This window comes from Triplophysa rosa, linkage group LG2 (assembly GCF_024868665.1).
Source record: "Triplophysa rosa linkage group LG2, Trosa_1v2, whole genome shotgun sequence".
In the NCBI taxonomy this organism is placed as follows: Eukaryota; Metazoa; Chordata; class Actinopteri; order Cypriniformes; family Nemacheilidae; genus Triplophysa; species Triplophysa rosa.
The window spans coordinates 35,364,166-35,376,361 of record NC_079891.1 but is presented as its reverse complement, the minus strand read 5'-3'; the positions used below and the strand labels follow the sequence as shown (position 1 = coordinate 35,376,361).

The following is a 12,196-nucleotide window of genomic DNA, read 5'->3' as shown; positions in this document are numbered from 1 at the left end:
AAACAAACCGTTCTGGGGCACTTTTGACTCCCATTTGAATTTTTCTACTATGGTAGTCAATGTGCCCCAGAAATGTCAGTTGATAACTTCTTCTGAATATCTTTCTTTGTGTTTAACAGAACAAAGAAATGTTTACCGGTTTGGAACAACTTGAGGTTAAGTAATTGTGACAGAATTTTCATTTTCGTGTGAACTATCCCTTTAAATGGCATATAACAATGGTGCAAACTATAAGTGGTGGCTTTACCTGTCAATCAGCTGACCCTGACCCTAATTGAGCGGTTCCCTGTCAGAAATCTGGCAACACAAAACCACGATCAATATCAGAATTACCTCTAGTTGGTTCTGAAGAAAGAGCCATCTGAATATAACTTCTTTCTATCAGTCACAACACACAGCGACCCTCATTTCTTTTCCAGGCTAAACATTGTCAACATGAGCACAAGGGTCGGGGCTCGGGACTGAGCGGTTTTGGTTGGCAATGAACACCTCGGAGCACGACACGATCGATCGATCGACGCTGTCAATCAAGACAAAAGTCTCAGCTGTATGCCGGTGTATCGTACAATCTGACACAAAAGACCGTTGATGTGTGGCACAGGAACACTCAAAACAAGACACAATCCGCACTGACCTTTGACCTCAGAGTTAGGCACCGCTGTGAGCGGAAGGTTTTCTCAGAGATCTCAGTGAATGTAAAGATCTAGCGCTGGAGGTTAAAGGATTGTGCAGCGTCACGTTGAAAGTGCCTTTCAGAACCGTGTCCTTCAAGCCCGGACTCAACTAAAACACACACATACGCACACACTCACACACACGCACGCGCGCGCACACACACACACATCGAATCACTGGAACTCTTGTAAGAATGTTCAAGTATTGTTCAGACTGGAAACGAATCATTTATGGACCTGTATATTATGATGAGGTGTTTTGTAAACGTGTGCAGTATTCACCTCATACGCTCCCGGCCCAGGGCTGATGTCTTTCCAGCATTTAAAGCGATCTTCCTTTGAGCCGATCAGGGCTAACATCGAGCTTGATTTCACGTCTGGACTGTAATGACCTGGACCTGAAAGCACACATAAACATGTTATTCACAGACGACTGGACGAGTCATAAGTAAATGTGTGTGTCCTCCAGAGCTTCAGTCACCGGGGATGTGAGGGTCGCTGTGGATGAAGGCGAGGTCTCTGGGGGCAGCAGACAGGAAGCTACCGTGTCGCTTTCTGGCTTTTTCACTGCGCGGCTCGCTATAGCGACGGGGGCCGTGAATCTTCTCGAATGATTCGCAGACGTTATACGAGCCCGGCGGAGGCGTATCCTGCCAACAGAGAGTCCAATACATAACCACAGCATCACAAACATCATTTACACAATGTGTTTAGAGCAGGGACAGTGTGTGTGTGTGTGTGTGTGCGTTTGTCTGTCTGTCTGTACGTGTGCGTGTGTTTGTGTGTGTGTGTGTGTCTGTCTATGCATCTGTGTGTCCGTCTGTCTGTCTGTGTGTCTGTGCGTGTGCCTGTCTGTCTGTCTGTCTGTGCGTGTGCCTGTCTGTCTGTCTGTCTGTGCGTGTGCCTGTCTGTCTGTCTGTCTGTGCGTGTGCCTGTTTGTCTGTGTGTCTGTGTGTCTGTGCGTGCGTCTGTCTGTTTGTCTGTGTGTCTGTGCGTGTGCCTGTCTGTCTGTGCGTGCGTCTGTCTGTCTGTCTGTCTGTCTGTCTGTGCGTGTGCGTGTGTGTTCATAAACTGTGCAGTTGTAGATGAGAGACGAGTGTTCGAGCTCATCTCATAGAATATTTGCAGCATATGCATTAGAGTCCGAGTCAAACGCTTTCTTGGATATGAAATCCCACGTAAGGACAGCGCTGTGTGCTCATATCTGAGTTTGTGTAATTACTGATTTTAGATATGGACCGAATTTAATCTCAACTCTCCGTGGAGTGAAACAACACACACTTCTCAGAAAGCTGGAGCGCAGGCGGTGTTTGACTTTCAATACTGAGCTGACATCTCATTCCCGCTCATCATTTATCACAGAGTCTCATTTCAACCCAACATGATTTCCCAGAAGAAGAGAAAAACATCTTTATTTCTCAAAGACTGCTCTCTGATTTTGAAACTTTTGAAACTCCAGATGAGAAGGATGTGAGACTGTGTGTATTTTACAATAAATCGAACTGTGAGAAGGAAGACACCTCCAATAAAACCTCTGTTTATTCTCATTGTTTGGGGAGAGTGAAGGAAATATTGCTCATGTCATTATAGTGATTTGTGTTTCCTGCGGGATTGGAGTTAAATGTGACATCATTATGAGTCTTACTTGAGCACACAGTGAACCCACGAGTCTTTCTGTGGCTGATTTAAAAGCAGCGCTGCTCCGTTTCTTATATAACTCCTCATATGTCTTCACCTGCAACAAACAGCAAATAAACCACATTACACAAGTTCAAATATTTATGAACTGCAGTCCATCAAAAATCCTCGAATCAACAGTAATATTATAGTCGAGATCCATGTGCGAAATACAAAATAAACGCATACTCCTATGTACCGCATACTACTACTATATAAAAGCGGTATGTAAAACTCGACATAAACAGACAATCAAATATTACATTAGTATCGTCTTAATAATAATAACAATAACAACATGTTTTATTTATATAGCTCCTTTCCAGGGCTCAAGTACGTCTTCACAAATTTTTACTGGATACGTAACATTTGTAATCCACATACTACATAAACTATCAAAACCAGATAAGAAATGTAAACATTATTGTGGTTGAGCATTATAGAACTTGAGTTTTTCAATATGTTTTTGTGATGCAAGTCTTATTTTAGGAGTTTCACAATATACCGTCATTGCCAATAACCGTGATATTTTAAATCCTGACGATCAATACCTTCTATACATATGATAATATCATAATAATTCAGCACCCGTTTAAAATTTTGATTGAAGAGCCACAAAGGTTACAAATCTTTCTAATCCCTACACTTGAATTTTAAGTGTGGTTTGTTGAGCAAAAAGAGAGGAGAAATGAATAAATTAAATAATTAAATAAATAAAAATTAATTAATCTGTAAATTTCATAAAATAAACAAATAAAATGAATCATATTAAAGATTAATTTCAATGATATCATTATTTGTTCATAAAAAAACAGTATTTAAATAAATATCACGCTAATATCATCATTACCGTAGATTTCTTTGGCCATGATTACCGTGAAGTGAAAAATCGGATATCAATAACTATAAAATAGTTGAATAGTTTTAATTGATGTACAGTAAATACAATATATAATAATGAATATAAATTAAATATATAATATTAATTATGATATAACCAATCACAGACAGGGCCAGGCGCTTGTCCAATGAAAGCATCTATATGTGTTCAGAACTTCATTTCTCCAGTCTCCTGATGATTGTCTGACATCAGATTCATTATAATCCATCACTCTGCTCATCTCTATACGTTCAGAATCCACAAACTTCTGCAAGTTCACTGCTAACAAGCCGATAAGTTACACAGACACACAGAGACAGCGAGTGGCGTCTCTTTCAGCTGTGATGTTGTGAATCCTCGGCACAGACGACGCAATTGGTCAGAGAGGCGTTTCGGATTAATAGTGTGAAAGTTCCAAACAGCCACATCTGTGAGAACCTACACGACCACGACACTCGCTCTGTGCTCTACCATCTCACCGATGCGGGCGTAGGGCGTGTAGAAAGAAATACAACAGGAGGAACGTTCTAAAACACATCAGCTGAAGTCAGATTGGTTCACGAAGAGGGCAAACAAGACACCCACACCTGAAAAGATTAACATTTTCAAAGAGTTTACTGCATAGATTACCTTAAAATACCTGAGTTTACACTGTTCTGCATTATCACACATTTTATTTACTGTGGTATCTGCCTAAACCAGTGGTTCTCAAACTTCTTCGTCATAAGGCCCCCTTTGTGCAGGGCAGTGGTACTCAACAGGGGGGCTCCAGGATTTAAAATGAGAGAAAACGAGCATTGAAATACATTTTAAAATAAAACTAAGAACAAAGATATCTCTTATTATTTGTCCATTTTTTATTAAATAAAAATCTTTCCAGTTAATATCAAGCTATGAAATATATTATTTTATCATTATCTTTGAATATTGTTGAATACAGTGGGGGGCCTTGGAGTCAAAAAGGTTGAGAATCCCTGATGTAGGGTGCATCGCTTTGCAGCCCCTCAAATAAAGACTTATAATCTTGAACTTAGAATTTTCATTACACCAAAAACATATTTGGTTATACAATTCTGTAACATCAATTCTTTTTCTTGGTGGTCTCAATGCTTGATTGCACAAGATGTATGATAAACTTCTATATTTCATAAATGCCACAAAATCTGTGCCCCCCCTGGATCCATCTTGGGGCCCCTCCAGTTTGAGAACCACTGCCCTAAACATCACTGTTATAACAGTTTTGGGTTACTGCTCATAAAACTCAACAACACGCTAGAAGGAGGTTGCTAGGAAGGTCGTTAAAAAAGATTTTCACCATGGTTTCACTGTGGTTCCCATGGTAACCATTTGCAAGTGCAGGTTTTAGATTGCATGTTTCTGAAAATATGAATGGTAAATAATATCGTGTTCAAGCGGATTCGTGCGATTCATCTGTAAAGGTGTTTGTGAACGTCTCTGTAAAGTCTCAACGAGGTTTCAAGGGCACCGTCAGGTTACTGTTCTACAGACAACGAGGACACGCAAGCCAGGTCGAGGAGCCGCTCACCTTGTACCGCGCCGGTCCCGGGCTCTGCGTCTCTTCTTTACTGGGCTGGAAAAGCTGTCGTGGTGCGACACAGCCGAAGGCTCCGTTTCTTTTGCCCTTTAGATTTGCTTTCTTCAAACTCTCCTGAGCCAAACTATAGTCATACACGTTATAAGAACCAGGACCTGCCGGAGAAATACAAACTGCTCTTTCATAACTCATCTCGGTCACGTTTCATTTGAATTTGTCATCTTTATCTCGACAGATAAATAAAAAAGGACACAAATGCTAATAGTTGACAGAGTTAGAGTACAAAAAAAAGTTTTTTAAAATCCTTACGTTTTTATTTCAGTTTGAGAGTTTGATTTTTTTCAGACGTAAATCTGAAAAATGGTTCTTGCTTTGGATAAAAGGGTCTGCTAAATGAATAAACGGAAATTTTAATGAAAAATCTGATGTAACATGTGACTTTTGTTCTACAGAATAACTGAAAAAACAGTCACACGTAAAACATGAAAATTAAAATCTTTGTATGCTACACACATACACGACAAAAGTCCGGTTTAAGGTGCGACTGTGTGTAATGTTGCCTTTCTTTACTCATAAATCACAGAGTGCTCTTCTTAAAACCCATGAAAATGCTACTGTAATTCCCTTCAACACAACAAACCAAACAGCTTTTTCAAAACCAGTGTTTTATATATCAGGTTTGCACCGCAGGCATATTCCGACCTTCATTTAATCTATAAAACTGCATTTCAGATTCATCGCGACGAGATGTTTTTGACACAGAATGTGACAGAAACACAAACCTGGTGTGGCGTTCATTCTGTTTTCTGGAAGGAATCGCACAGTGCTGAGGCCAAAAGGGCTTTTATTGACCGCTCTGGGTTTCTTCAGAACGTCCAGAGCACCGCGCGGGTCATCATACGCACCTACAGGGGGCGCTTCATCTTTCACTGGACTGAACCTCTGAAAGAAAACTACCGAGGTCACTATAAAGTCAACATAAAACAAACATGTGAAAGCCAAATACTTAGAGAACAATGAGGATGGGAATTTTGATCTATTTTACCCCAGACCCCTGGATCCGTCGCATCCGTCTCTAATCCATGAAAACTAAAAATGTCATTTTGTCAAATCAACCAAATTTGAAGTCTTCTTTAGCAGAACCTTTCATTTTCTTATATTAAAGTGGTCAAAATGACAATTTTCACCTGAGATTTTGGAGATTTTAAGTTATAAAGATGTCAGCATCATTAGTTTAGTTTCCTTTTACACGGAGAGTAGATTTGGGGGATGATGAAAAAAAACATTTTTGTGTTCTTCAAAATTTTGCATGCACGCAACTTAAGAATTATTAAAGATATATCAATGTGCTTTAATACTCCGGCTCTTAATAAGCTTGTTTTTGGTATGTACATCTATAAGGCCCTTTCTGGTACAATCTGAGTGATATGAGAATCTCAAAGTGACACGAAATGGCGCTTTGAAATGACAATTTAATGACACTTTACAAAAATAAGGATGTTACAATCTTTTCATTCCTTTGTAGCGTCATGCCAGCTTCAATGGTTTCATGGTTTTGGTTTCATGGTCATGGCTTCAAAGATCATGGTTTTGTTGTTCAAAAATAAGATTTAAATATAGTAAGGTAAAAATAATGGAATAATGTGCATTGATGAATTATGCCCAATAAGTCCATATGAAGAATTTAGATTCCACATTGATTCAGATGTAAGAATGTGCTCCTGCCTGAGCTTGAGCGAGGAACGGTGGATTTGACACTCCATGTGGATTACTGGCTCTCTCAAACTGACTCTGTATGTGGTACTGTCCTGGACCCGGGACACCCTACAGACATAAACACACAATAAACCCTTACAAAGACAAAAAACAAAGCTTATTCCAGTGATTCTCACAAAATCTTGGTTTCAAGATCTCAAACATGATTTTCTTAAAAACACTTGTATCAACAAATTCCCTTTTTATTCCTATAAAACAAGACGTGGCATGCTTAAAGGCATTCATTTCAAAACCTTTACTGACGGTTTAACACAATTAAAAAGAAAATACAAAAAAAGGTTTTAAAAATTCTCATTACCGTAACCAATCTCATAGCATGTTTTGGTAAAAGCAAGTGAAGCCAGAGCAAGTTTTTATTAATCATACATAATAAGACATGAATGAAGTATATTTTAGTAGAATATTAAATGTAAGATCTCTTTAAATGTTGTAAACGATCTGTATCGGTCATGAGAAGAGAAAAAGTCGTGTACACAGCGTGACAAGAGAATATTACGTTTTTAACTAGAAAAGGTCATTTGTTAACTACCTTTAGGCCACCAGATGTGTTTCTTCACATAAAATCAAACTTAATGTAAATATCTTTGTGTGTGTGTGTGTGTGTAAACAGTCTTTAAAAAACGTTTCGGAGGATGAAAATATCAGTCCTGGACACTTCTTTCTTCCACTATTTCTTCATTTTCATTATACATGAATAGAACACCTAGTAGAATATCCGATTGTTTTTTTTTCACAATATTTTAATTTTTCTCTGTTTTAATTACACCATATAATGCATTCAGGCAAATCTGGAGGCGTTACGGTTATGAGAACTTCACCAGAAAAAGCAATAAAATATTTAAATAATTCATTCCTATGTCAGAAGGGTTATTGTGATCATTTTTTGTGTTACCGAATTGTATGTTTCATCATTCAAATCTTTACTGCCATGATGTTTCAGTAATGCAACAGTGCTCTCTACAGGTAGAAGAGAACAGACACATCCCAGCTTTATCAGCCGTCAGTCGCTTGAGTTTTATAAAGAGAGACTATCTTATATCCTCTGTATTTGTCAAGGTTTGGGGTCTCAACACTTTTAAATAAAAGATAGAAGTGTTACCCAGAGGACCACTGGTGAAATAAAAAAAATATGAAACGGCTGTAAGTTTTGAATAGTAACTTAAAACAGCTGCTGAAGATACGAGTAAGTAAAGTGTTCACCTTCTTCTCCTCCTGCTGAGCGATGAGCTCATGATATCGAGGGAGGATCAGCTCTGGTCGACCTCTCTGTTCTCGCCTCAGATTTACATTCTCATAAAGAGCCGTGTGATCCCTAAAACACACACAAATATCCCATCAAACACAACTACACGTGCAGCAAATCATCGGAGAAAGTGTCAATATTTTATTTGTTTTTCCTTTAACCTGTCGTAATAAAAACTCTATGAACGCCTCTACAGAAAACATCAAAAATGTCTAAAGATTATATAGAATGAGGTCATCTATCTGTATATGTTTGCTGAATCTTTCTAGGGCCGTCTGAAACTGAAAAGTTTTTAGATGGTTGATGATTTATATTATAATTGATAAATGAACTCAGTCCATCAAACTGACTCCTGTGGTTCATATTGTCCTGGTCCTGGCCCGTCTGCATCCTTCACCTGATCCCTCCGGCCCATCATTTGGCTGAAGTTCACACCTTTATACTTCTGAGATGAGAAGAGCTCCTCCTGTCATAAACCACACACAGATTCACTTTCAGCTGAACTAATAACACGGACATAATGTTCAGGTTTGATGAAAACTCTCTCTCGCCTCGATGAACAGCAGTATGAACTACATCGATACATGGAGTCCAGCCAATTTACATTACATTTAATCAATTTGCAGATGCTTTTATCCGGTGCGACTTACAAATGAGGAAAAGCGCAAGCAATTTATCATACAGAAGCATCGATATGACAACATCAGCAACACTGCAGTAAAGTTTAACCAGGACCAGTTTAAAGGCGGAGGAAATATAATGGTCACGAAATGTCACTTCTGACTGAGAGAGAGTTACTTCTTTAATTGGTTACTTACATTTATATAGTGTTTGTTTAGTTCAATCACAGCATTTTTATTTTGTTTAATTGTTAGTTGAATGATTCATTATTTGCACTACTTGCATGCATATGTAATTCATGCCAATAAGGGACACTTTCATTTGAAACACACAGAAAGAGAGAGAGAGACGAGTGAGTGAGTGAGNGAAGCATCGATATGACAACATCAGCAACACTGCAGTAAAGTTTAACCAGGACCAGTTTAAAGGCGGAGGAAATATAATGGTCACGAAATGTCAGGGGGAGTGAGGGAGGGAGGGAGGGAGGGAGCTGGAAACATTTCATGTTTCCAGCTCTTCCTTATTATCATTCAAAATCATAAAAGCAAATCGTCTGAAAGAAACTACATGCTTCAACAAGGGAGACTTACATCCAATCTGAATCATCTTTATCGGGGACACCAACTTGCCATACCGCGACAGCACTTGAACAAGTACATCATTCTTAATGAAGGGCGGAACATTAGACAAGATAACTTTTTTGGACGGAGTAGAAAGGGGAAGAACCGATCACTACACCACTTTCAACCAAAGTGTTAGCTAAATCGACTGAGTGAGAGAGAGTGAGAGAGAGTGAGAGAGAGAGAGAGAGAGAGAGAGAGAGAGAGAGAGAGAGAGAGAGAGAGAGGCCAGCACTTTTATAAAGGACATGAAAACTGATTAGATTAAATCGGAGTCCAGCATCTGCTGCATTATTGTAAGTGAATGTTGAAATATAAAGTAAAGTCTAATTACTGAGGGTTTGCGTTTTTGACAGTAAAATGGACGAGCACAGGGCTGTGTGACTTTTAAAATAATACAGCGGTCATTACTCATGAAAATAACCCCGGGCCGGCACTAATGATCCACAGCAACAGAATTCTGGTAATGGACACACCTGACCTCTCCACACGCACACACACGCACACACTCACACACACACACGCACACACACACACGCACACACACACACGCAAACGTGTCCAATACACACTCAACCTATTCTCTTCACAGTCTCAGTGAGCTGCCTCCATAGGTGGCATATAATGATGCCGTCTTCTTCAGGCCAAATTTCAATCAATCAATAAATGTATTTATCTAGCACGTTTAAAAAAAACCCGAGGTAGAAAAAAGTGCTGTACAGGCAATAAATAACTAGACAGAAATGTAAAAAACACAATCAACAAACATTAAAAAAATTCTCAAAGGGTAAGAAAAGACTTCAGTTGGGATGTTGCCTGAGATGACAGCCGTACATAGAGGCACAAGGATATCCACACACACACACACACACACACACACACACACACTGACCGGTGCGGGACTGTAGAAGGCTGGGCCAAGGGTCTGGTCTTTGATGGGGGGATTGAATCTGTGTAGGACACCCCGAGGGTCTTCTTCGTATCCAAACGCCTGTCCTGGAGAAGGTATGGATGGTGCATCAGGACTCGGCAGCAACTTCACTCCTTTAGAGAGACCCTGCTGATATCATATATTTATACACATCAGATGACACAATGAAAACAGACTAGCTGTTTCTTCCATGTTTGAAAAATATCATGTTTTGATCTGGAGTATTAGTTGTTTTCTATACAGACACATTTAAAAGTGTGTGAAAGTCGGTGTTTAATGATGGTATCAGATAAAATAATATCAATAAAAATTAAATAACAATTTTAAAGGTAGCTCACATAACAATGAAATGAGTTTGCTCAGCTTAAAATAAACAAAACTTTAAACATATTGTTTGAAATGTTCAGTAATGCATATAATAGTCAAATAAGGCGGAAAGTGAATTAAAAAATAAGACGTTTTTTCAAAATTATACTTTGCCTACAGAAAATGAATCCATTAACATTTGCTTTGTGACATTTACTTCCTGAAAATTAAACATTTCCTCCAAGGCCAATGAAGTGTTTCACTCAAATTTATTTTTATTATTCGTTTATTAAAAATGAAACAATAGCTTGACATTAATAACGCCTCACCCTCGGGCTTTTCTCTGGATGATTCATTCTCTTTCCTGCAGGGGAAACATCATACGCTCCTGGTCCTGGAACATCTGACACCACGTCCTCAAACCGTTTCGATCGGTTCTGAAGACTGTTTCCTCCCACAATATGACTCTGTATTTCAGTTTAAAGGTACATTTACCACAGACATCACGACAAAACGAGCGTAGATGGAGTGATGTCATACCCTGATGATGTCACTGTTGTACTGTCCTGGGCCTGGACAGATCAGATCACTGCCCGACCTCAGGAACCCTTGATCTCTGCTGCACAGCGAGAGGAACGGGGCGTAAGAGTCTGAAGAAACACAAACACACAACTGCATGACACATTTGACCATTTCTTTTGCTGTTCTGACACATTTGGACACCAATATCATGGTTCAAATCAATTCCATTCAAATTTAGTTTTTTATAGTTTTTCACAGCTTTGCATTGATGCACAGCAGCTTTAAATACATATTAATACAGACCGTAGTTTAAACAAAAGAAGAAAAAAAAGAGTAAATTATGTGTGTGTGTGTATTTGGGGTCTTATGCTGCCTTCACGTGCTCTGGGAAATTCAATACTTCCCACTTCAACCCGGAAGTAACATGTGGATTTGGTAACATTAAAAGTATTTACATAACAAATTAATGTTACTAAATATTTACTAGCAATAAAACATTACAAGTATATGCTAACATTAAAAGAGCACCGTTCCATTATTTCCGGGTTGAAGTGGGAATTATCGAATTTCCGAGCGCACGTGAAGGCAGCATTATTCCAGTAGGATTATTCCAATGGTGTTCTATAGGTTTCCACTGTCAGATAACATCCCACCGACAACAGAACAAGCATTACCAGTCGAGACTCAAAGAAACCATTATAATTTCCATTAAAACCAATACAATTCTCATAATATGACATTACATTCATCAGGATCTCTAGTTTCAGATGTTTTCTCAGCAGGGATTGTACTTTTTTTTTGCACGCGCAACGTTAGCCCTTTACGTCACATGTGCAGAGGGTTTAGCAAGAACTATCGAAGAACTGTAACTTTTTAAGATGTTTTTCATGTTAAAATCAAACTTACCGCCTTTACTGACGTGAGATCTGCTGATATTATAAGATCCTGGTCCAACACCAGACGTGCTGCTGTTTAATGTCAGTCTGGGAGCTCGATCATACATGTTTATTTTTTGTATTGTAGCGCAACTAGTGTAGTTATTTGACTGTAACACTGTCTCCTTCGGTCAATGAACAAACGCGTCTCCGCGTTGCCTGGACGCCAATTACGAGCGCTACTGTGCTAACAGGTGTTCGATTTCATGGAGCGTTGCGCAGACCGGTAGGGGTATGAAATAACAATATCGCGAGAGCATACTGATCTGTATGCTTTCGAATTGATCTCGCGGTATTTTACTGTCACAGCGTGACTATTCTGAGCAGCGCTGCAGCCACGGAGACGTTTCCACGGTTACTTCAGGTCAGTTGGGTCTTCATCGTAGTAGGAAAAGTTTCGTTGCCTAAACACTGCCTGCGCTGAAAATGAATTCGCTTCAGTGAATGGAAAGACAT

At 39.2% G+C, this 12,196-nt stretch overlaps 1 protein-coding gene across 1 annotated transcript; it reads right to left on the bottom strand.

Moving 5' to 3' along the window:
• Positions 1-257: 257 nt before the first annotated feature.
• Positions 258-11,887, bottom strand: stpg2 (sperm-tail PG-rich repeat containing 2). The gene is made up of 14 exons (XM_057326205.1): positions 11,712-11,887; positions 10,824-10,933; positions 10,613-10,750; positions 9,939-10,103; positions 8,156-8,271; positions 7,763-7,874; positions 6,512-6,610; positions 5,569-5,728; positions 4,778-4,941; positions 2,320-2,409; positions 1,156-1,324; positions 957-1,072; positions 635-783; positions 258-297 (listed from the first exon to the last, which is right to left on the bottom strand). Exons 1-13 carry the CDS (start codon positions 11,806-11,808, stop codon positions 649-651), a joined length of 1,671 nt encoding a protein of 556 aa, XP_057182188.1. The 5' UTR covers positions 11,809-11,887; the 3' UTR covers positions 258-297; positions 635-648.
• Positions 11,888-12,196: the final 309 nt, after the last annotated feature.

Coding starts and splice junctions, on each gene's coding strand:
- stpg2 (XM_057326205.1), bottom strand. CDS start 11,808: ATGTATGATCGAGCTCCCAGACTGACATTAAACAGCAGCACGTCTGGT. Junction 4,942..5,568: donor CAGAATGAACGCCACACCAG/GTTTGTGTTTCT, acceptor TTTCTCCGGCAG/GTCCTGGTTCTTATAACGTG. Junction 1,073..1,155: donor CAGCGACCCTCACATCCCCG/GTGACTGAAGCT, acceptor GTGTGCTTTCAG/GTCCAGGTCATTACAGTCCA.